At 47.4% G+C, this 25742-nt stretch overlaps 1 protein-coding gene across 2 annotated transcripts in view; it reads left to right on the forward strand.

Annotated features, from left to right (window-relative positions):
* KIF5A (kinesin family member 5A) overlaps positions 1–21306 on the forward strand; it is an 84556-nt gene extending 63250 nt beyond the window's left edge. The window contains exons 24-30 of one of the 2 annotated variants that reach the window (XM_053296591.1): positions 1182–1202; positions 2979–3195; positions 4894–5047; positions 6460–6542; positions 9003–9030; positions 9293–9418; positions 19639–21306. In XM_053296591.1, the coding sequence (XP_053152566.1) occupies positions 1182–1202; positions 2979–3195; positions 4894–5047; positions 6460–6542; positions 9003–9030; positions 9293–9371 (582 nt within the window). In that variant the 3' untranslated portion in view covers positions 9372–9418; positions 19639–21306. The remainder of the gene's footprint in view (positions 1–1181; positions 1203–2978; positions 3196–4893; positions 5048–6459; positions 6543–9002; positions 9031–9292; positions 9419–19638) is intronic. The other variant, XM_053296592.1, reaches the window with a different exon arrangement.
* Positions 21307–25742: the final 4436 nt, after the last annotated feature.

Consider the following 25742-nt stretch of genomic DNA (forward strand, 5'->3'; position numbering starts at 1 on the left):
TTAGAAGCATCTACAGGTCATTCAGTTGCAGAGTAAATGAAAAGCAGACAGAAAAGAGTCTTTTTCAATCATCTGTAATGGAAAGGAGAGCGCTCCAGCAGTGATCCTTGGCAGTGAAACAGGGGTGTTAGAATACTCAAGAGAGTTTCTGTTTTTCATCTGTGACATTTTGGTGAATATGGAACACCTGAGATGCCTTTGCTTGTGAGGCTGGAGAAGCGGGGAAGCTCAGAGCTCTTGATGTATGGGGAACACCTCCTTAAACCCCACCTCTTCCCTGTTCAGCATTGCTCACTGGTCAGTTCTCACTTTGTCCCGAATGGGGAGTCACTGCCCTACATTTGCATGATATGTAAAACACACTGCTGCTGGGCTAGAACTATTCACCACCAGAGCCACACTCTCCTTCCAGCCTAACCAAATGCTCCCAGGCATGCTGCCACCCCAGCGCACATCTCCCTCCTTTTGTTATTTCCCCCCACCAAGGTTTGGCATCTTTGGCTGACAATGACAAATGTGTTTGCAACCTGTGAGCTGGTGGGATTTTGCGACTGGGTGGAAAGGAGTAGGTGGGTTCCGCTACCGAATCAAGTGATGGCTTGCAGAGAGGGGGAGTAGAGGTAAACAAGATATCAATCATAAAGGGCAGACATGAGTTTGGGTAACAGTAGCTCTCTTACTGTTCCTCTTGTTGAGAGAATTAATTGTATGCGAATAGAAGTGGTGGAATCAGTTATCGGAATCCAGGGGCAGGTGGCGAAGTACGAAGGGATGGCTGAGATCAGAATGGGTGCTGCCTTTATATCTGCTGTATCCATTCCCTGCATTGCTTCTTTGTCTCCTCCTGCCACTCCTCTGTATGTCTGTATGTCTATACTTTCACACAATTTCTCCCACTATCCCTGCTGTTGGTCACATTATCCCTGGAATTTCCTCCATGTAGTATACACAGGGGGTGCCCGGCCCTATAGCTAAGCCCCCTAAAGGGGACATTCCTTGCCTTCTGTGATTTGAAGGAAGAAAGGGTACTATCCACATAGAGTTAGCCATAGGCACACTCTGTTGCTTCTGGGGTATAACTGGTCCCTTTCTGGTTCTCTAGAGCAGGGTCTGGCTGGGGACTCTGTTGTGTGCTCAGTCGCTCTCTGTGTCCCCCTTTTCCCCTCGCTGCTGCGCCCTAGCTGGATCGCTGGGTCTCCAAGGTACCGTATGCCCTCTCCCCACATATTCACCTGCCTGCTGGGCTGGGCAGGAAATGTTTGCACTTGGTGACCAAACTGGGAGCACAGATTGTGGGAGGGTCAGGGGTCTATTTCTTCATCACCATTCCACTGCCATTACAACCTTCCGTCTGTCTGTGTGGCTGCTATGGCAACCAGAGGTACATTCCCTTGGCAACTCTGTCCATGTGGGCCACTGGGGCATCCTCTGGTACCTGGCCTTAGTTGGCTGTTATGGCAGCCTCACACATTGTGGCCTGCATGGCTGACAGAAGGACTCCTTCCCATCAGTCTCATGTGTGTGGCTTCTGTGGCATCTGGCAGTTCTGCTGCCATGGTGAGCCTGCCAAATTTTGCCTATGCAGCTACCCCAAGGGAAATTAATGAATAAATTAAGGTCAGCTGTTACTTGCTAAATTCTCAGTAACAGCAATTCTCTCTCCTAGGCTAGGTGTGGGTGTGGAAAAGCCTAGAGATGGTTCGTCTTTGGCTTACCGGTTTTCAGGCCTTATAGGGCAGGGGTGATCAACCTGAGGCCCTGCCTCCAGCTGTTGCTTGACTACAACTCCCATCATTCCCCAGCCACAATTTATTGTGGCAGGGGATGATGGGGTTTGTAGTCCAGGAGCAGCAGCAGCCCTACCCTATAATTATCTGAACAGGCATGATTCATAAATCCTCAGTCTACTGTCTGTACCAGGTGACCGCCCCCCTTCCCCCTGCATACTGACATCAGTCTCTGGATGTGGGAGCCAAATGTTACCCTCTCAAACATTTTCTCTCCCTCCCTTGAAGGCTGTGTTGCTCAGCAGCTCCCCTGCTGATTTCTTTTGTGCTAGCAGCTGCCCCCATCCTGCTAGTTTGCTTCATGCCATCATGCTGTCATCTTGCCTGCTGCTCCCCCACCTGTCCAGGGATCAGAGCTTGCATCTGGTGGCAGCGAAATGATTGCCTTGGCCTGAAAAAGGAAGGCTCTCCATCCTCCTCATTCCTTGGTTTTGCATCTCATGGCATCCCCTGGCATGGCTGCACGGCTTGGATCTGTGACACTTGGGCAAGACTGGGACCTGTCACTTTAGAGGGGACGACGAGGGATGGATAGAGCTTGCCACCAGCGTCCAAGCTGAATCTAAGATAAGGCTCCTGTGCCTTTAATAGATGCACAGTAGGGAGAATTTTGATAAATGCAGGGGGTTTGTGTTTGTTTTTTCATACCATAGACATGCAGTATTGGGGAAGCTATATTTGCTTTTAAAAAAATGCACACACATCCTTCTGTGCAACTGTTTAAATGCATAAGAGCTTTGCCATCTCTCTAGTCTGGCAACCCCAAGACAACTCCACAGTACATCAGACAGCTGTGGATCCAAGGGCTGGACATTCAGAAGCAGGGAAGAAGGGAAAGTCCAAGTTGTCAAGAGGTACAGAGGTTTCCCCAGAGGTTAGAAGCATGTTCGGACATGCATGGGGTGAGTGAACAGCAACAAGTGTGATATTTCCCCCTAGGAGCAAGAATGGGTAGGTCGCTGAGGCTTCTAGGCTGCAGGCGGGAAGAGCAATGGCAGTGTCCAGTGGCTTCCTGGAAAGAGAGGTCTATGCCATACATGCTTTCAAAATGCTCTGAAAAGAGGAGACATCTTTTGGAGTGAGGGCAAGAACAGGTGTGCAGGTCTGGGACAGAGTCCCATTTCTCTCCATCCTCTTTACCCATATTCCTCTGTTTCTCTCCTTTCCCTTCCCTGTCGATGTGGGTCCCAGCTGGTTCGTGACAATGCAGATTTGCGTTGTGAGCTTCCTAAACTGGAGAAACGTCTTCGGGCTACGGCTGAGAGAGTTAAGGCCCTGGAGGGTGCACTGAAAGAGGCTAAGGAGGGTGCTATGAAGGACAAGCGCCGCTACCAGCAGGAAGTGGACCGCATCAAAGAGGCAGTGCGCTACAAGAACAGCATGAAGCGCAACCACTCTGCACAGATTGGTGAGCAAGAGTGTTGGGTATGGAAATTATGGGGAGCATAGAGGACTAACCCAGGTGTGGGCGGTGGGTGGGTGTGCAAGATTGTGAACATCTGGATTGTCTGAATGTTCAGATATCCTTCCTATTTGTGTCTGTGTGAGTTTGGATGTAATTTTCTGTATGGGTACATGTGAGCATTTATTAAAGGGGTATGGGAGTGCCCCTTTAGTTAAAGTGAGTGCCAAAAAAAGAAATTGTTCTGCTATTATAACCCTCAAAATTGTATTGCTTGTAAAGATGACATTTGTTGAGCCAATAACTTGAAACTTGACATTTATGATCTACCAGACAAGAAGGCCTTTCACACAGGTATCTGGGGGTGATTTGGGCTGGAGGAAGAGCTCCCAACCTGGTCCTGACAGGTGAGCAGACCCCCTGTTTGGCTCTGCAAGCCCAGCACACACACAAGTAATGCAGCTGTGATCTCCGTTTTAGAATCTGAGAACTGGGTCCTCCCAGGATTGAAAGAGCTATTGCAGAATGCATTGTGCTGGTTGGAGACTGGAGATCCCCATTACAGCATCAATCACCTTTTGCCCAGCACTATTCAAGCCATTTGGAGGAAAAGATCATAGAGTATGCTGTGCAGAACAGTACATACACACATAGCAGCCCCTGTAGCTGTTGCTCTCTATTACAAACATGGTGGCTGGTGGTTGGGAGTGCTGCAAAAAAGAAATGCCCGCACACAATTAAACACATCGAGGTTGGGGAGCTCTCTTAAGGTAGAGAAGCTTGGCTACCCACATTTGAGTGAGTTAAGTTGGAGGGATTTTGATCAGTTCTCACAAGCCTCCAGACCTGGGCTGCATGCCTCCAGCCTTCATTTTGATAATCACGTGAATAACACTTAGGTCTACAAATGTGCCTAATTTCAAAGTGATGTATATTTTAAGCCCAATATCAAGGGCTGTGTTCTACCAGCACTAAAAAAGGGGAAATTCAAAAGAGTCCAAACAATCCATTCAGCAGATCCAAAAAAGGTTCACTAGTTCAAGGGTTATGGGGAAGAGGAAATAAATCAACAGAGAAGTGAATATGTTAAAACAATTTATTGAACCAGGAACAATGTGATTCCATTAAGATACATCTGTAAAACCTATCAACTATACTAAATGTGTATGAAAATAATCCCATGCAATCAGAGAGAGAACTAGGAAAGGTAAAGTGTGCCGTCGAGTTGGTGTCGACTCCTGGCAACCACAGAGCCCTGTGGATATGTTTGGTAGAATACAGGAGGGTTTGACCCTTGCCAGCTCCCACGCTGTGTGAGATGATGCCTTTCATCATCTTCCTATATCACTGCTGTCTGATATACGTGTCTCCCATAGTCTGGGAAACATACCAGTGGGGATTCGAACTGGCAACCTCTGGCGTGATAATCAAGTCATTTCCCCAGTACGCCATCAGGTGGCTTAATCTATCTGATTATCTAACACCATCAATATCCAAATGTATGTTTGCTTGTCTTAAACTCCAAAAGCGAATGGTTTGTGTGCATATTATGCCCAGAGACGAAATTTGGGGGTGGTGTACAAATTTGATAGATAAATATCGTGCTCCTTTTCCTGGCACGTCATATTTTTTTCTTCACTGAGTGAAGGAGTCAGCAGTTTAGAATAGGTGATGTTATGCAGTGTCATTTATGTCCCCTTGCAGCCAAGCCTGTGCGGCCGGGACACTACCCAGCTTCATCGCCCACCAATCCCTATGGTGTCCGCAACTCTGAATGCATCAGCTACACTAACAGCCTCTTCCAGAACTATCAGAATGTCTACCTGCAGAATGCTGGCAGCAGTGTGCCTGACAGCTAGTGAGTATCCTTTGCCTGCAGTTACATTCAGAAGGGTCAAGTACAAGCTATTGCTGGCTCACCCAAATTCCACTGTGATTTCATCAAGGTCCACCTTGCTAGTATTGTCAGGTCCTTTTCCCCACGTTCATTTTTTGAAGAAGTGACGGGGGTAGGGGTGAGGATTTTTTGGGGGTCCTCAAATCAAACTCTGATGTACCAACCCTTTCCTAACTTTATATTTAAAAAAAAACTTTGGCAAAAGGTTTTCCTCTCTGCCCTACCAGCTGCATACAACAGTCAAAATGAGGGGGTTTCTCTGGATCTAGGGTGTGAAGTTTTAAAGTGTGAATCAGTGGAAAGGTACAAGGAGACCCACTCATATGACCATTTCTATGTGGCGGTGGTGATGTCCTTGTAGATTGGTGTATCCAATAGGTTTAGGTAAGTTGATCTAGTCTTGTAAATGGTTCAGCAGATTGTGACTCTATTATGTAGTGTGTCAATCTGCTTTTTGGAGATTTCCCAAGGTATGTTGAGTTGTGATTTGGAGAGATGAACAATTCACAAGGCTACTGCAACACACACACACACACACACACACACACACACACACACACACACACACACACACACACACACTTGGGGGTGGGAGTGCAAACTTCAAAACATTTTAAAATGGGAGTTGTAACTGTCAAGTCATGGGTATAAGATTCAGGAATGAGAATCAGGGCGAAGTGTTGCTTGTTTAGAAAGGGATATTTAGAAATCACTACCTACAGTGATTATTTTATAAGTAGATGTGCACCTGCATCCCATGTACCCCCTTTTCCAGGCTACAAGCCATCCACAGGAATCTAGCAATGGTCCAGCCCATGGGAATTTGCCCGGTACCTATTTGCCCTGTGGTACATATATTTTCTTCCCAAGGCCTCTGTGAAGCATTTGACTCTAAAATTCTATAGCCAGCTTTAGTGACTGCTAGAGATCCTCACCTGCCATCAGCTCTAGTTTGGGGTGAAGTGAAGCAGACCTGAGATAGCAAAGGTCATGTGATCCTCTTAGCACACCCAGGTGATAGAGACCCACAGACCTCCACTCATCCCCTGCTAACTGAACAAAGAGGCACCTTTTTAAAAGTGGTGATTCTCTTTATTTAGCAGGAGGAGAGTAATTGGCCCTGTCCATCCCTAGCACAGCATCCCTCCAGTGGATGCTGGTGGTGTCTAGCTTATGTTTCTTTTTTAGATTGTGAGCCCTTTGGACACAGGGAGATTGTGTGTGTGTGTGTGTGTGTGTGTGTGTGTGTGTGTGTGTGTAGACCACTTAGGGAACTTTTATTGAAAAGTGCTAGATAGATATTTAGATATTCATAGTAATAGCAGCCCTGATGTGTCACTTTCTTTCCTTCTCCCCTCCACCCACCCACCCAGCTTTACCAATGCCTCTTCCAGCAGTGGAAGCAGCTCCTCCAGTGCCCCTCTGACTTCCTACCAGAAGCTCAATATGGATAACGGTAAGGAGACTGGGTGGAGAGAGACCTGTGATAAGGAAGGGTGCCTCAGGAAGATGTATCACTCACCTTGATTCTCAACACACCTTCTTGGATTTGACTATATCTAGTGGCTGCCTGAGACCATTATGGTGCCCACCAAAGCAAAAATATAGAGGGTCTTGGCTTTTCCTTTTCAGAAGAGCACAAAGAGAGTGGTGGGCCTCAAACTTGCTACCACTTAAGATTTCTCCCAAGTGTTAAAACTGAGCACATTTCCATAAACAGCTTCCTTGGGGAAGGTTTTTCTTAAGGAAAAATCCCATGATACCTTTTCTCAAGGAAATTTTCTCTTACAACCTTTTAGATACTAATTCCTAGGGAAAGGATCTCAGAAAAGCTTTCTGTGTAAGGAAATGCACCTGAATTCACTGTCCCTGAGGAAGGTTGTTGTTGACATTGGGTGGGGTTTTTACCCTTCTTTAAGAATAAATCATAATTGACACTTGTCTTTTTGTGTTTCCCTGCTGGTGCTGCTCCTCCTTTCTTTCACTTTCTTTTCTCATACCCTGCCATCTCCAAGTTCTTTCAAGAGACCCTACCTATCTCCAACCCACCAACTTGTACAAAGATATTGAGGCGCTTCACACAATTCGTGCAAAATGCCAGACAGGGATTGCTCTCCCTGCAGACGAGCAATTGTTCGTTGCTGGGTGGCCGGATCAGCCGCCCAGATGAGCGGCTGTGCTGGTTGGGCGCTCCCGTGCCTGGCAGCAGCTCTGTTGGGAGCTCTGGGGGTTGGGGGAAGGGGAACGCCGGGTGCCTTCCTGGGGTCCCCACTCCGAGTGCATGGTACATTCCTGGGGTCCCCCTCCCCTCTCCCACCCCACCCCGAGTGTGCCAGCCGCAGCTGAAAGCAGCCGTGGCTGACACACAGTCCAAAAAACGAGGTTAACAGAGCGCTCGCTCCGTTAACCTCGTTTAAGGGGAGAGGTTGTTAGGTGGGCTAGACGCCAGAGAACCACCGAGCTCGCCTGTGAGCCCAGTGGTTCCCACGATTGCTCAAAACTGGGCTGGACTCTGTTACCCCAGTTTTGAGCAATCGTAAGAATGGCTTCATTATGTTCTTTCTTTCTTATGCCGTGTCCTTTATTTAGTCTGCATTTTCACAATCATGTTGACTGTTAAAGAGTTAACCAGGATTGCTGAGTAGAGATGTTCACAAGCCAGTTTGACGCCTCCTCTGGGAAGTGCCGGACCAGCCCGGGCGCCAGCATTCAAACCGGTTCAGTGGGTCAGGGAGCGGTTCCCTTAAAGATCAGGTAAGCAGCTCCTTACCTTCTCATCTGCCGCCTTGCTGCTTTTCCAGTGGCAGCAGCCACTCTCCAAAAGGTTGTGTGCAATTGCTGCGCTGTTCCTTGCAGTCTCCATGTGTCAATGCTTCACAGAGGTTGCAAGGAACAGTGCCTCAGCCGCGCATGGCCTTTTGGGGAGTGGGTGCTGCCGCCGGAAAAGTGGTAGGGGTGCGGACGAGCAGATAAGGAGCTGCTTACCTGATTTTTAAGGGAACTGCTCCTTGCCCCGCTGGCAGCTGCCCGAGCAGTTCGTGCACATCCCTACTGCTGAGCAGGTGCGGAGGGAGCCAAGTGGCAGCCTGGGTGCTTCCTCTGCCGTGGCCCTGCCCACTCCATCTGTCAGATGCAGGAAGTGGTTAACCACGCCCCCGTGGCTGACATCAGATACAGGGGCATAGTTTCGCTCCTAAACGGGGCCGTGCAGCACTGGCCAATCTAACTCTCAAACAGGAGCACACATTTGGAGCGAAATCGGCCAGTGCTGCGTTTGCAGCGTGGCCAGGAGCGGCTCCTCCGGCCACACTGCAACATGTCTGGGGCCACAAGGGGCGGCGGCCCCTGAGGGGTGGCGGCCCGGGTTCTTTGAACCTGTTCGCCCAATGGTGGCTCCACCCCTGCTGCTGAGCCCCATGGAGTCGGTTGTCTATCCTGGTTAAATGCAGTTTAACCACAGTGTTTTGACCAGGATTGCCCAGGAAATCTGTATTCTCACAACCAGCTCTGCAGACCTCAGCAATCCTGGTTAACCCTTTAACTGGGATAGCTGTGATTGTAAGAACGTCGCTTTAGAGGGAACTACTTTCCCTCCAATGTATAGGTTAGAGCAAGAGCTATTTCACCATCCCACAAGAAAGCCGAGTGTGGGAGAGATGAGAATTAGGAAAAGGACTGAAGAATGGCCAATATAGTTGAGATGTTTGGTGGGGAACATAACAGAATAAGAATCCATAGTGATACTCATTCTACCAGAGTGCTGGTAGTCTGTGCCTCAACTCCTGCCTGTTTTCATTGAAGTTGCTCAGCCAGAAAGCATTAACTGGCCATGGCAGGATTGGTTTTATAGTGGACAATGCTCCTCACTAAACCCTGTTTTTATCTTCCATTGTTGTTTGTCTGGACTGGTGCACAGGAAATGCCACAGACATCAATGATAATAGGTAAGAATTCCCAGGGCAGGACTAGGTAAGTGGCATATAGAGGGGGAGATATCCTGTGCTTGTGAATCACAGTTTCCTTGGCTATCTAAGATGTCTGGGGCTGGGCCTGGCTTTTGCAGTTTGCAGAGCCAGGGCTACCTTTAGGCTAGCTGGACCCAGATAAAAGGCCTTTGCCTCCTGTATACAGAAGTCTGAAAACACACTGGTTGGGCGGGGGGGGGAGTATGAACTCACGCACACATTCACTTGCCTTCTCCCGTAGAAGTGACCTGCCCTGCAGCGTTGAAGCTGATGAACAAGCCAAGCTCTTCCCACTTCACCAGGAGACAGCAGCCAGCTAATAGCAACAGTGTCACCAACTGCCCAGGGGGCCTCAACACACCATCAGGTACAACCCCTCCTTTGCGCCCCATCTTTGCTGAGCCACTAGCACCGTCCATCCTCTTTACTCAGGAATGTATCCAGTCCCCTCTCAACTCCTCTCTCACCAGGCTTGCCAGGCATTCTTTCATTTAATAAAATTCACCACATGTTTCTGGGAAGACATACTACATAGGATCATAGACAGGGCTGTGTGCATTCTGCAACTGTATGCAAGTGCAGAAAGACTCTCACGGAATTTGGTTTTGGGTGCAAGAATTCAGCATCCTGATAATCTCAGCTTTCATTAAAAAGAAGAAGCGAAAAACACTTTTGGTGGAGAAAATAAGCTTGTGAAAGTGTGTGGGTGATAGGCAGTTAACTGCTGAATCCATATGGGGGTTCAGCAGTTCTTCCAGTATTCAGGTTACAGAGCTGCACTGTTTTGCTTAGCTCCTTGTCCCTCACCATGAAAAGCAAAAGCAGAACACATAATCCAAATATATGCAAATTATCTGATCTGCATAAGAACATCCCTGCTGGATCAGGTCCATGGCCTATCTAGTCCAGCATCCTGTTTCACACAGTGGCCCACCAGATGCCGCTGGAAGCCTACAGGCAGGAGTTGAGGGCATGCCCAATAATTATTGAGGGCACAAATTATCAGTGGCAGAATACAGTGGTTCTGGACACACAGGGTGTGTGGGGTTTTTTTATTTGGTAAATTATTGGTTTAAAAACAGTTTGATAAATGACAGTAAAATAGAGAAAAATTATTTTTTAAAATCAAGATAATTATAAAATTGAAAAGAACATGTACAGATGAATATTCATCTTGGAACTTATTACAAAGAAAATAAAAACAGCTCATTTTCATCAGCTTATTTTTTAATGTAGTTTCTTGAGAAAAGCCAATTTAGTCATTAATGCAACATGTGATAACTTGGCTTGACAGGGAATGAATAAAAAGAGTATTTGGTAATGAATCCATTTTGCTGTGTCCCAGATTGTAGGCCAATTCACTTCAAGGATGACACTGATTTGGTGGGGGGCGGGGGGATCCCTTTTGTATACATTGACTGATTGTACACACAATATACAAAAATGCCAACCTCCATTGTTTCAAGGGGAAATATCCTTTAACAGGATATTACAAAAGTTTTGTTTTTGTTTTTTAAAAGTGCAGAGAAGAGATGTGCATGAATTGTATTATGCAATTTTATTCAAACTCTAATCGAATCACAAAACACTCAAATTGATTCATCGAAACATCAACCATTTTGATTTGAGTGATTCAAGTGATTCGACCATAGGGAACAATGGGAAACTCAAAACATCCCATTGTTCCACATGGATAGGTCCTAGGGAAACCAAAGTGGGTTATGTGGTAGGGCATGATGGGTGCTACCTAGTACCCAACCCACAAAAGAAATGGGCAAGTGGTCAATTCCTCCCCCTTTCGGGGGGGGGGGAACGTTAATTGTTTTTTAATCGCACACTAGCCCATTTCTTTTGTGATTTGGGTGGTAGGTAGCACCCATCATGCCCTATCACACAACCCACTTTAGTTCCCGTAGGACCTACCCATGAGAAGCAATGGGATGTTTTGAGTTCCCCATTGTTCCCTATGGCCAAAACAAGCAGAGTGCACACATTTGGCAACCCTGTCTTGAAAAACACTGCAGAACAGGAGCATCAGTCCCTCCCAACACAGAACACCACATTTTGCTGCAGACAGTCAAAAAATGGCCAAAAAGGGTTCACTGACCCAGAATCCACTGCCAGCCACAGTGCCTGCCCTGTGCTGCAGTAACATCATTGGCACAAGTTGCTCTCTCACACACAATTATGACTCCTTACTTTAGCATTGCAACAGCTGCCACAGCAGCACCCTTAGCAGCAACGCAAGCATAGCCATAAGCTCAACTATGTCTTCAGCCACATTTTGTTTGAGTACACCTTGCAATGCGGACTGCAGAGCACAGCAGTGAGTGAAGCACAAGTTCTGCTGCGTGGTCTCTGTTGTTCACAGGTGGGTTCCTGCACGTGCACAGGACCCAGCCTCCGGAACCTTCCAAGACTTTCCCTCAGATACATTTTTGGTGATAGCTCCTCCCCTTCTGCAGCCTCGCTCTTGATTCCCCCTCAGTTCTTTGTCATCCGCCAAAGAATTTATAGCCTTTTAGGTGCCTTCCCTGTTTGCTCTGTACAAAGAAAAGGTTATATCTTATTGTACTCTTTCCCCCTCTTTCAGTTTGGTTTTTGTTCTTTGGTTAGTTCTCCAATTTGGTCTCCCTTTCGCCTTTTGCGTCTTTTATTTTTCTCCGGTCCCACCCACCCCCCTTTCTCCCATTCGGATACTTGTTCTCTGAATTCTTTTGAGGGGACAAAGGCCTCACCATTGCCTCTCCCCCTAGGGAGTTGCTGTATGGCGAGTAAAGTCACTTTCAAGCGCTACACTTTCTGCTGCACCAAAACCCTGTCGATGGACAGTTACTCTTGCTGTCTTCTTTGCTTGGGCAAATCCCATAGGATTGACTTGTGTGCCCACTGTTTAAAATTCACAAAGCAGGCATGAAAAAAATAGGGCTCTCCGTTTGTGCTCTCTACTTTGGGAAAAAGTGCTGACTCCCTCCATGGTGTAGAGCCCGACAGTTACCGCCGAGCCATGCCTTGCAGATAGAGATCCTTCCACTTTCAGGGATCCTGAGCCTGACCTTGAGGCAAAGGGTACTTTGGTCCTGGCTCTTCCATCTTTGATACTAATAGAGTTGGTTCTGACACCATCTACTTCCGCCCAGGTAGTGTACCCAACCCCAGTCAGCCAGGGTCCAGCGCAAATCACTACAATAAAAATCTGAAAGGCCCCTCAGGTTTGAGTGCAGAACCTCCAAAGAAGAAAAAGAAAAATGTGGGTCCGTTATCTACCACCCCAGCAAATCCATCAGGCCCAGTGGACCTGTCGACACCCATAACCATTCTGTTGGGTTCGAAAGAGGCACAGTCATTGAAGCAAAGACGTAAAAAACCACAGCTCCTGGCAGGTCATGGTTGCCCAAGATTCCAGAAACCTCAGGTGCTACCCATGAAACCAGTGACCCCGGACGAGCCGATCGGCTTGGACCCCATCGATACTGATGTCCCTGTCAATGCCAGACCTTACAGTGATACAGGATCAGACTTCTCCTGATGACAATGAAGACCAGCAATCTGACAGCTGGCACTCCCCTACATACACCCTGGATGATGGATGTTTCAACTACCCATGGGACCGATACAGGGATCAAGAGGTTGATCAATGGGATGCCTATGGAGATCACCATCAGCGTTGCTACAGACCTCGGGAGTGCGATTATGATGACTGATACTCATCTTACAATACTCACCTTATTATGATGAGTGATACTCACCTTATGCCAAGTCACCTTTGCCTAGTAAAACTACCTACAGACAGTGCCGTTACCACCAATACTGTGATGTCTCTCCTGGATACTGACCTCAGGATCAAAGCCCATCTTATAATCACCACTATGACTGTGGAAGACACTTCTTATCCCAATCCAGGGAACGCTCGGGATTGAGATCCAGGCATTGATTCCCATATCCTAGGCCCTAGGCAGCTCTCCGGAGCTCATTTCCAGGCAACCCTTGCTGCTGGATAATGTCCATTTTGAGGAAGTGAAATGAACGTTATCCAGTAGCAAGGGCTGCTTAGAAATGAGCTCTGGAGAGCTCCAGCTGGCCCCCGCTGGCCCAAATTTTTTTTTGCGGGGGGGGGATTTTTATTAGTGATCGGTGATTGAGAAACAGTGTCCTAGGCAACTGAAACAGTCTGTGTCAGAAGACCCAACCAGGAGGGACAACACCAGATCTACCAAACCGACCCCATCAGTCCCAATTCTGGATGTGTCAGTCCTGGCCTAACCAGTACCAAAGCCCTCCAACCCTTTGGTCCCCCTGGCTTCACCTCTTCTGGATGCAGAGTCTGACTCTGTCGGAGGATCAATCTCTATCTAGCATGCATTCATTTCCTATAGATAATATGCCTGAACCCAAACCAGAGTCTCCATCTGAGGACCTATGGCCCCACACTGAGAGATTCCTCCACATGGCTACTACCTTGTGGTTCCAGTCCTCAATTCCATAGTGGTTGAAGCTTCTCTCAGTCTCATGCTAAAAATTGTGCACTCTCTGCATTTATTCCACCAGTACCCTGCAACTCAAAATTGCCAACTGTCAGGCCTGCATGGGATGCGTTAAACACTTTTTGTGAGAAAAACCGGGCCCTTACCTGGATATGCTCCCTTGCGAGCAGAGGGAATTGGCCTATGTCATCTGAAACAAAGCTTTCCATTTGGTTAAGTAGCAATTACATTCCTCGAGACATCAAGCAGACTGCTCAGCCAGGTCCATGGCATCTTCTATCACCTTGTGTCATCATGGAAGGTTAAGATCATCAGGGCTAAGACCCAAACTGAAAACTTGCCATTCAATGGTGAAGCGTCGTTCGGCTCCAATATGGATGAGACATTGGAGAAGGTGCAAAAAAGGTGAAGACATTGGAGAAGGTGCAACACCACTCATTCAATGAGCCTCCAGACAGTTCATTCTAGACAACCTAGGCCCTATAAATGGAACAGACCTACAACATCCAGGGCATCATCCTACTCCCAACAGTCTGACAACTCCTTTTGCAGCCAAGGACAGAACAACTACAGGAAGCCCCTGCAATTCCAAGGCCCTTTCCTGGAGGCCTGGGTGGCTATTACCTCCAATCAGTGGGTCCTAACTATTGTTCACCTGGGTTATACCCTGGAATTCAAAGGGCTGGCTCATACCTACCTAGAACTGTCCCTCACTGGCCTACCATGGGATTTATTTTTATTTTATTTAACTTATTTCAGTACTGCCCAAAACTCACATCTCTGGGCGGTTTACAACAGGAAAACAAACAAATGGGTAATCAGTTAAAATAAATGACAACAGAAAACTTAAAACAGTAGTTAAAACAAAAGAAATGATATAGTAAAAGTTAAAACATTACAACAATTTAAATTTTAAAACAATGTTAAAACTGTTAAAACAATATTTAATTAAAAGCTGGGTAAATAGGTGCATCTTTAAATACTTTTTTAAAGTTGTCAGAGATGAGGAGGCTCTTAGTTCAGCAGGGAGCGCGCTACAAAGCTTTGAGGCAGCAGCAGAGAAGGCCTGTCCCCAAGTGGCCACCAGATGAACCGGTGGCAACTGCAGACAGACCTCTCCTGATTATCTCAGTGGGTGGTGGGGTTCATAACGAAGAAGATGTTCTCTTAAATACCCAGGGCCTAAGCCATTTAGGGCTTTATAGGACATAACTAGCACCTTGTATTTTGCCCGGAAACTTATCAGCAGCCAGTGTAGATCTTTCAATATGAGGACAATTTACCCCTTGTCCTCACCCAACTGATGGACGCTCCATTTGAATTGCTCACATAGAACTCATTACAGCAGTCAACAAAAAATATTACACAGAGAGCTGCCACTGACCATTTCTCCCCACAACACCATCTCACAAACAAACCAAACCACAACTCAAAGCAGGCAAGTACACAAGTTCTACCTTTGTCAATCTGAGATCCAGCAAAACCAGATAGTTATAGCAGCAAGCAATAGCACAGCAAGCATATTATACTTGCTTAGTGCTGAGAAAACCACAAAAACCAAACCTGCCTGCTTACCACAGAGAGGCAGGAGGATAGAGCAGTCATGACCTCATGGACAAGAAGAAACAAAGCTTCTAGACTCTTACTATAAATAAATCTTATTTCTTCTTCAGCCAGCGTACATTGCTGCCTACCTGCCTGTGCCTGGCTAACACCATGGCTTCAGATTGGTGCTGGACCACAGCTGACGGTCTGACACATGGGTCAGGGCACCAGTCCATATCTCATCATCAGCCATGGCCGTGGCATCTGTGCATGTCTGCATGTTTCAGTAGCACTAACAGACAGGCTATGACACATTTGGATTTGGGGGCTGGCCAGGGTGGGGCAAGCTGCCAGTGGTGTTGCGGTGGGTGGGGGGTGACTATGAGTCACCCACCCTCCAGCAGGGGGAGGTTGGCCTTCAGGAAGACCAGCCACTGCACTATGTCAGCATCCTTGCATGCGCAATGGGTTATCACCATGCACCCAGCCATGGAGAATACCCTCTGGTTGGCAGGCATGAGAGGGTAAGTCCAGCAAGACTTGGCGATGTGTTGTCCAAAACTAGATCGGCTCTGTCTTCCAGCCTGCCACCAGCTTCTGCAGGTACTGCAGCACACACTGCTCAGCACTACTTCAGGGCTCGGTGGGCTCCTCCCGTGCCCCTGGCAAGGTGCCAAGGAACCCCTCCATGAATCACCAGGTAGAATGCAGCAGTGGAACCACCGGCTCACTTGGCCCTGCCTGGGACACCATCCTGCTGGACTGGGAAGTGGTGGTAATGCTGCTAGGGTGCGCACCAGCAATAGGTGCTCCAGCACCCTCCTCCTTCACCCCAGTCTCCTCGCCTCTGCTTGCCTGCCCTCTTCAACCAGGAGGTCCCTCCACCTGGGCAGCTCATTAGGGGTGACGGCTTTGCCTTCTTCCTTGGATCATATAGGCAGGACAAAACATGCACTGCCGATGCACCCAAGAGATTGCTGAGCCTATCTAAAACTCCAGTCCTCATCCAACCTGCCAGGGTGATTGCTTCCCCAGTGGTTAGCGTGGTCTGGAGCTCATCAATCATCTTCTTGAGGAGAAGAGCAGTGGGCAAAATCTGGCTCAGCATTTCTGTCTTGGCACACAAGCTGTTCGTGTCAACAAAGAATGGCTCATGGGCCAAGACAAGCTTAGAAAGAAGCACCCAGTCCTGGTTGGATAGGTCACACATTTCTAAGCCACGTCTCCTTGCCAGGGCACCACCAGTGAAAGTTTGGCTGCCTGGAAGCCATCGCCCCACCTGGCGACCCATGACCGCTGACAGCTCATCTGTCATGTGGTCAGTGTCCAGCACCACAACATGCAGCACAGCCCTCCTGTGCTTTGCTGGCCACACCAGCAGCAGCAGATGTTCCCTTGCTCTCCTGCCCCCACCATTATGCCATGAGAGACAGGAAAGCACTGTGCCTCCCGCTGGAACTGGTCCACAGATCTGCAGTGAAATGCACGCTGGTGTCAGGCACTGCTGCACACAGCAGCCCCAACAAGGCCTCCCTGCATGCCTGGTACAGAGAGGGCACCAACTGCTGCCTGAAGGGGGTGTATGAGGGGATGTTGTAGTCGGGGGCAAGCAGTCAGAGCAGCTGGTGGAGGATGGTATTTTCCACCACCAGGAATGGCTGGTCATCCAAAGTGACCATCTCCCCAATGGCCCAGGTGATGAGATGATGCTCTGGGCAACCAGATTGCTTTCCCACCGACTGTACCCACTACGCAGGCAACTTCCCTTGCTTGGGAGCAGGAGCCTTGCTGCTAACACCAGGCCTATTGATGCCAGCAGGAGTAGTGACTTCTGTATGATGTCATCACAGGTGTTGCAACATCCCTGATGCTGTAAAACACTTGTGGTCTTTCCCCCTGCTGACATGTGTCCTACAGTGGATGCAGGCAGCATGATGTGGGTCACCATGGCAGAGCTCAAAGTGGTTCCACACCAGGCTGCTATTGGTGTGGGACCATTTTGGTGATGGTGGTACTCAGGCGGCTGGTTTGTTCAGGGAACCACCGCCACCCTCGGTCCAGGGATGAGAAGCTCCAGGAAGTGGTTGTACTTCCTGCTTCTCCTCAGTCTCAGATGGGGGCGGGTCGCACTGCCAGCATGGATTGGGGCGGATGAAGAGAGTGATCTGGCAGGGCTAGCAGCTGACAACACCTCCTACAGGAAGAACAGCTTCTTCCCTCACAAGCAAGGACCTCCCCACTACTTCTGCCTTAGCTGCCGGATTAGGCTTCTCCAGAACGGAGAGCATGCACACAACCACATCAGCAGGGATGGCGACAACTTGGGGAGTAGGCCCCTCTCACCATTTCCCACCATGACCAGCATCATCATCCCTCCCTCTGCCTGCCACTCTGCTCTGCTTCACACCCTCCCAGACATATTGGGGTTAAAAAAAATTAAGTCCTCATTCTGATGTGGGGTGGGGGAGAAGCACCTTTAAGGGTGTGTGGGCCTGGGGTGGTCTATTTATGTTCTGTGTGCTACACACAGTGCTATCTATAGCACTGTGGTGCACACACAGGTGCTAGAAAAATTAAATTCCCCCCAAATAAAGAAGCAGACTTTATGGAGGGAATTTTTTGTGGGGGACAAGCAACAATGGGGCAAGTCAAAGGGAAGGCAATGGGCAGAGAATTACTATGGCCTGTCTAACCCAAGCCCACCCCTCCTGTCCTACAGTCCTGCTACTACCTGCCTAATCCCCCTTCCCCAAACTAGGCCCTGTTTAAAGAACTCCAAGTTCTAATAAGCTGACGAAGAAGGGAGAGCTCTCACCTTCTGGCATCTTCAGCTGGTGGCTCCGTTCCAGTGTCTTTGGCTGGAGTCGTCCAGGTGTTCTTCTCAGAGGCACTCTGGCCTGAGCAGACACCGAGACTCAACAGCTGGTGGGGAGAGGAGGTGGTTGACAGCAGGTGGGGAGGCGGGTGCCAGCAGGTGGGGTGCCAGCAGGTGGCCCACCCACCCAAACAAAAAACAACAACCCCAAAATCAAGAGAGACAGAGGGAGCCTGGCAGACTGGGCACCAGACAGAACACACCAGCCTACAGAAACCAAAAACTAATCTACCATGCACACAGAAAGCACAGTAGCAGCAAAGGTGGGAGGCTGCACAATAATAATGAATAAGCACAGCTATTAAAGCCAGTTATTAAAGTCACTGGGGGCTGGATACAAGCAATGAGAGAGAGAAAACACACAAGGAAAAAAATTCCATGCAACACCCAGTTCAAGCCACTGGGGCTGCCGTTTAAAAAGAAGAAAACAAGAGCAGTTGTTAGCACCAAATTAAAAGGATAAAAAAACAGAGAGACAGATAAGCCCAGCAGGCTCTCTCTCTCTGTCTGTCTGTCTGTCTCTCTCTCCCCACTCACTGGGCCAGGCAGGCCAGCCCGCCGAGACTGCCACCAGTGCCTGTTTTCCAATCAGTGCTACTGTAGTCTCTGATCCTTCTCTCCTGAGGCACAAAATGGCTCTCTGCCTCCAAGCAGCGCCTTAAATACATTTTGAAAACCCCTCCTTTGGCCTCCCTCCTCCCTGCTTCCTCCCTCCAGCCAATGGGGTCAAGTTGCCCATGCCAATACTCAATTTGAATGACAACAAGCCAATCAAGAAGCAAGGAGATTTCAGGTCAATCAGAAGTTGGTGCCAGAAAACCAATGAGCAAGGGGGAAACATAGGCACAAAATGGCACTCGAATCAATTCGAGCTCAAATTGGGGGTGATTTTATTCAAACTTGAATCAGGCCCTTTATTTTAGGGGCAATTCATTTTTAATCACTCAAGTCATCCCAATTCGAGCTTGAATCTATTTGAATTGAATCTATTTGCACATCTCTAGTGTAACCCTGAACCTAGAATTGGAAAGGGCTTAACACTGGTTGTCTAATCCAGTCCCTTGCTGAGAGGACATTCTGTACTTAAAGCATTCTTAACAGATGCCTTGTAGAGATGTGCAGATCCTCCTATGAGAATTGCAGAGCTAGCCAGGAATCTAGGCCCTAGGAAGGAAACCACAGTAAGGCTGGCGGTGATAGTGGAAGCGTTAAAGTTGTGCCCTGGAACTTTGTCCTGGTTATACCCAAGATAACATTACAGGGAGCAACTTGAATGTGGCCTCTTTCACTGTGCACTCACCAGCACTGTAACAGCAGAGGCAGTGCAGTATAGGGATAGTTTTGTGGGGGGCAGGGGGCAGGAGCATTAGTCATTGAATTATGTGCCTTGAAAATGACCAAATATTGGACACCTCATACCCTTCTTGTGAGCTCTCCAAGGACTTTTGGCTGGCCACTGCTAGAGACAGTGAAGGACAAGATGGACCTTTGCTCTGATCCAGCCATATAAGTTGCCTTCTCAAGAAATTCTGGATTTGGGCTGGAGTGGGGGGGGGCTATGTGGAGAAACTTGGGAGTAAAAGGCCAGGGCTCTGCTTCATCCCTGCAGCCTGGTTAGGCAAAATCCGGACTTCTTCAGATTATTCTTACCTGCTCTTCTCTTTTCTCTCTCTCCTTCTGTAGTTTCTAATTGGGATGGAAGCCTCAACTCTGCATGCTGCAGCCTGGCTTTCCACGGCCTCTGCTACAAATGGGCTCTGTTTGTGTGTCCTGCTCTCTCCGTGTCCTGTATATTTATCCAGCTGCTGCTTCTCTCTCATTGTTTCTCTGTCTTACTCACTTAAACTAGACAATTATATACTCACTTATTTCCTTGGGCCCCCTGCTCCCTAGTCCAAGCCTGGTGCCCACCCCCTCTCCTGTCTCCGTTGCCTTAAGCCGATGCCACAGGGACTGGCTGCTATTGAACTCCTATGGAGAAGCACCCTATGGTGGGAATGGGCTCCTGCAAAAGAGAAGAGGCTTAAGGCATCTTCTTGGTTAGATCATGTTGGCCCTAGCCTGGCTATGCAGAACCCAGCAGAATCCCCATGTCAGCTAGGACTTACTGTGCCCTATGAGTTGAGCATCTCCAGATTACTAGCTAGGTGGGGGTATAATCACTACCGGGTAGCATTGACTCTTCAAGAACGGTCTGGAGCATCAACACCCAGCTCTTATCCCTACAGGATATCCCTCAACAGGCATAATAGATGAGTAACCAGCTTCAGTGTTTGGTGCCCACCATGGTGCTTGAATCTCAAATTTTCTTTTAGATCGAGCACCGGTATTTCCTGGGTATACCTATAGGCTAAGGTCATTGTGGCACTCCAGGAATGACCAAGAAATGCTTTTCTGCAGAAGGGAGTTACTCACTACCTGCTAGCAGAGGTGCTCTTACCCCTGGAATGTGGGGCCAAAGTCCAGCACCTCCACACCCTCTGGGGGCCTCCAAATCCTTTCTAGTTTGTCCCAGGTGGTGTGGTCACATTAAAAATGTGTTAAAAATACTGTTTGGCGGGGGGGAGGGGCTCCCAAGGCCTTTAGGTCCAGGCTCCAAAATTACCTAGGTGCACCTCTGCCTGCTAGTCACCCCTTTGGGTTGGTGTAGTAGTATTATAGATGCTGCCTATCCTGCCAATTGCTTGGTTGATGCTTAATAATGGGAACCAAATGGAGAATATATAACAATAAAAACTGTAAGGAATTGAGATTGACAGCTCTGGTTTGAGCCAGCAACTGCAGATGGGGAACTCAGGGGCTCCATATTATTATAAACGGGGGAGATAAAGTAGTTTTGGGTGGGAGGGATGATCACAGTTTGCAGAGCATCCTTCAGGTACTTGGTAGTCAGTTCTCCATCACGTCCTGATCAGCCACAACCCCTGCACATCCAGGAGGGCAGGCTAGGGTCTAATGATTCTGCAAAGAGGGACAAAATATCCACACATTTTGTATTGTTCCTTCTTTGTCTCTCTTGATAGCTGGGTCAGTGGCCTTAAGTCTGTGTTTCCATGTATATCCCCAAGAGGAACAGTGAGTCCACTGCACATCTTCAATTAATGTCACTTCTGAGTCACACGGAGCAGACAGGGCTGTGGGAGGAGGGGGGAATGGCACCTCTTCTGGGGAATGGCAGATCTGCCTGCTGTCAAACTCCTTAATGGCACAAGCCCTGTTTGGCCTTTTTGTTGGAGCTGCTGACACCCTGTCACTTTATCCCTGTCTGCTCAGATCGCACCAAATGTTGCATGTCAGAATATTTAAGTTTATTTAAAAAATAAATAAATGAAGAAATATGTTAAAAAAAAAGTGTTGCACACTGTCTGTTATTGTGTGGCAACTAAATGGATATATAGAACAGGAGGAACTGTGGGAGGAGCAAGGAAAATGATATGAGACACGTCCTGTGAGAGACTAAAAATACTATTTCAGCTGGTGATGTGCCACAGTGTGGCCACATCTTCTGATACCAAGGCAGAAGATGTATGGTATAAACAATACCAGGTTTTAAGAATATTTGGACTTTGAAGCTTCACAGAATTCTTCATCCTGCATGAATATCTGCATGATATCAGATATTCAAAGAATGACAAAGATACTCCTGAGTTACAAGGACTTGAAAAGCATCTGCATTAACAACACACTTATCCACAAAGCCTGGAAGATGTGCATTGTTGGTAGTGGGCTGTTTGCACATCTAGGTTACAAATGGCTAAAGGCATTTACACTGCTGGCAGCGGGTATCTTCCCAAGTAAGTAAGGTATTACAGAGTTGTAGTGACTTCAAAATTCCTACATTTGGATTTTAAGAATGGATGGCCAATAGGTGGCCCACAGGTCAGATTTGTCCTACAAAACCACTGGTGGCATCTCTACCAGTTTAAAGAAACAGTTACCCAGTTTCACTCAAAAGGAAAATAAATTTGTTTTCAAATGTTGTGTGACATATAAGGCCTTCCTGAATGTGAGTTTATTGCAGGTTTTTAAAGCTCCTGCCATAGTTATTGGCTCTTGCACACAGGCCAGGTGCTAGTGTCATCTTCTGTAGATTGTCTTGCTCCTTCCTGGAAGTTTTTCACATAGAGCTTTTAAAGCCCTTTAGCTCGCATCTCCTCCAGAATGGAGGAGGTGCGTTCACATATCAGGCAGATTTGTCCCAAAGTCCCTGCGAGCTATCGGGGAGCACTCCACATGCAATTCGGGTTTTTCACTGCACATTAAAGTGCAGCCCGATTTATATCCCGGGTTTTAAATAATCCACATTTTGCATCTGGTTTTTGGGATAACTTTGACTTCACAGTAAAGCCTCCCAGAAAACCCGTGGTAAAGCCTGCTGGTGAATTTTGGCACTTTGGTCACATGATGAGCACGGCCCTTGGGCCCTTTTTACAGGTTCACCTGCTGGTCAGTGCTTGCAAATTACTACTTTTGAGTAGTAATGAAAAGAGACAGATTTCCATGTCAGCTTTCTTTTAAAAGCACAGCTACAGTGACTGCTGGAAAAGGTGGCAACACTAAGAACTGCCCAACAGCTAAATATATCTTAACAAATCTCACCTGTACCACCCCACCCCAGGCTCTATGCTTTTTACAGCTACAAGAGAAGCAGACATTCAGGCAGTACTGCTGTTGCTCCAGCTTTTCCCAGCACAAAGATTCAGCAAGAGTGGAAGAGATTTTGGCTGCATTTCTGTCTTCTGTGCAGAACTGTAAAGCAGATTAAACACTACAAAAGTAAAGTGTGCCGTTAAGTCAATTTCGACTCCTAGTGCCCACAGAGCCCTGTGGTTCTCTTTGGTAGAATACAGGTGGGGTTTACTATTGCCTCCTCCCATGCAGTATGAGATGATGCCTTTCAGCATCTTCCTATATCGCTGCTGCCCGATATAGTAGCAGCGGGGATTCAAACCGGCAACCTTCTGCTTGTTAGTCAAGCATTTCCCCACTGCGCCACTTAAGGTGACTGCAAAAACTACAAAGCACTGTCAAATGGTTATTCATTTCAACAATAGTCACAAGTAGGGATGTGCACAAACCTGTTCGTAGGCCCTGTTACAGGCCTCCGAACAGGTTCGAACGACCAGCGGTTCAGCCGGTTCAAAGGCGGGGGGGATACCTTTAAGGGTGGGGGAGGGTGCTCTTACCCCTCCCTCCGCGTTTCCTCCACCAGCGCTGCACTTTGAAAGTGTACGGCGGGGCAGCAGTCTCTTTTAAGCGCCAGTGGGGGAAATATGGCAGGAGGGGTCAGAGCACGCTCCCCTCCCCTTAAAGTTATCCCCCTGTCTTCGAGCCACTACCCCCACCGCTGGTTCTGTGTACATTCCGATCCCTACAGATCTAATAACTCCAAGAATGATGCATTCTCCCTGACGTACCAATTTACTGCTACCTGAAGACACCTGTTTATGTGAAACTTCATTTAAAAAAAAGACATCCTAACCTATTCAGACATTGTTGCAGTAGCACTAAACTGTGAACCAGTGCAAATGTTACTGCATCTAGCTGGCTAACCCCCATAACTGCTCAGATAATACACCCAAGCTGCCATCTTGTAAATTGCCCGGAGACACAAGTTTTGGGGGGTACAGAAACGTTAGTTAGTTAAATGAATGAATGACTGGATCTTCACATCTAGTAAAGGCCTGATTTAGGCCTGGTTTACACATGCAGAAGCAGAATGAGATAGTACATTGTCTGCACTATTTCCGACTTCAGGTATAGAAGCTGAACATCATTTTCAAATATTCCCATGAAAAATTCTCTGCAATTAAACAGCTAACATGTCAGGATGGAAGATGCTATTACAGCCTACTCCCCTGCTGATCTATTTGCAGGGTGTTTTCCCAGGTAGGAGAGCACTTAAAAATATGATTCTCTCATCTTGAGGGCAAGCTGTGGGTTACAGTGTACTGGCAAGAAATGGGAAATCTTCCACCGCTACACATAGTCAAATGAGGTGCTGTTCTTTGTACTGTATAATGCTTTAAAGAGAGTTGACTGCTGCATTAAGAAACAGGAATGTAATTGGAAGCCATGCAGTCTTTTCTGTGCTACTTCATCTCTCACCTGGCAAAGGGGGCAGATGTTACTTTTTGTTATTATAATCCATTTTGAGAGCAAGATAGGATTTTAAAGAATAGATAAGACAAAATAAAGCCACAAGGGGGGCTAGAGGCAGCCACTGAAGCTGAGAGACAGTGGGGAGAAGAAACCAAGCATCAGCATGCTAAGGATAATCACCACTCCACTGGAAGCAGTGCCGGATTTAGGCACAAGCTAAGTAAGCTACAGCTTAGGGCTTCACATTATATGGGGCCTCTCAATACCAAAAATATGCCTAAATTTCATGTTTTGTGAGAGAGAGAGAGAGAGAGAGAGAGAGAGAGAGAGAGAGATGCATTTAAAGGTATATAGGCTTATTTCAGATAACTATTTTTGTTAGATTATTAGTTTTTCGTTGCATGTTTGTCAAGTAAAACTAAAGCTTTATTGTTTCTATTTTCATCGTCCTTTTTGTTAGAATAATTTTTTTAAAAAATGCTTTGGGGCCTTTTAAACTTGACATAGTTTAGGTTTGGCCTCAGCATGTCATAATCCAGCCCTGTCTAGAAGGCACAAAATAAATCCAGGGGCAATATCTCCTTCCTTCTTCCACACTTATCCACCTCCGGCACGTGGGAGTTTGGGGGATAAGCCCCAATTCTTCCCTTAATCATGTGGGGGTGTGAATGGGAATCTCTACACACATTCTTCCTCTAAGGGTGGTGCACGCTTTTTACAGGTGGTACCGGTCGCCTGATATGGAGACTGGGCTGTGCAGCGCTGCAGTGAAACAAAACAAGAAGATTGTTTGCTCCCTCCCTCCTGCATTGCTTTCAACAGCCTCAATGCAGGTCCTGATAAGACTCCACAACCGTCTTGTTTGTTTGTTTGTTTGTTTGAGTATTTTTATATACCACCCCATACAAAAGAGTCCTTGGGCGGTTCACCAAGCCAATTAAAACGTTAACATAATTAAAACAATTTAAAATACAATAAAAACTCTAAAATCGAAGCTTTAAAACTATAAACTAAAAGCCTGACTAAACTGGTATATTTTAAAGGTAAAGTTGGTGTCAACTCCAGGCAACCACAGAGCCATGTGATTTTCTTTGGCAAAATATAGGAGGAGTTTACCATTGCCTTCTCCCGTGCAGTATGAGATGATGCCTTTCAGCATCTTCCTATATCACTGCTGCCCAATATAGGTCTTTCCTATAGTCTTGGAAGCATAGTCTGGGAAACACACTAGTGGGGATTCGAACCAGCAACCTCTTGCTCCCTAGGCAAGTTACTTCCCCACTACGCCATTAGGTCCTTCTTAAAAACATTCAGAGAAGAGGAAAGGCCCGGTTTCGAGTCGCTAACAGCCGAGCCGGTGGAAACTGCATCAACCGGACACTTCAAGAGTTGAAGCATCACAGGACATGTCTGCTCAACACCTGTGTAACTCGCTACAAACATGATTGCAGCAAAACCGAGCCGTGGGAGCCGCTCTTCGATGAATGCTATGTGTTAATGCGAATGCGAAGGGCTCAATACTTGCGCCCATACCCACTGCTGATCCTTCGAATTTCGCCTCGAACAATTTCCCTCCCGCAAAATTCCGAAACAAGCCACTCCCCCTTCGGAAGCCTCGTCTTGCGCCTGCTGCTCGGTTTGATTTTGATTCGTGGTCTCTTCGCAAAGATAGAAACACTAGAGTC

The sequence above is a fragment of the Hemicordylus capensis genome, chromosome 2 (assembly GCF_027244095.1).
Source record: "Hemicordylus capensis ecotype Gifberg chromosome 2, rHemCap1.1.pri, whole genome shotgun sequence".
NCBI lineage: Eukaryota > Metazoa > Chordata > Lepidosauria > Squamata > Cordylidae > Hemicordylus > Hemicordylus capensis.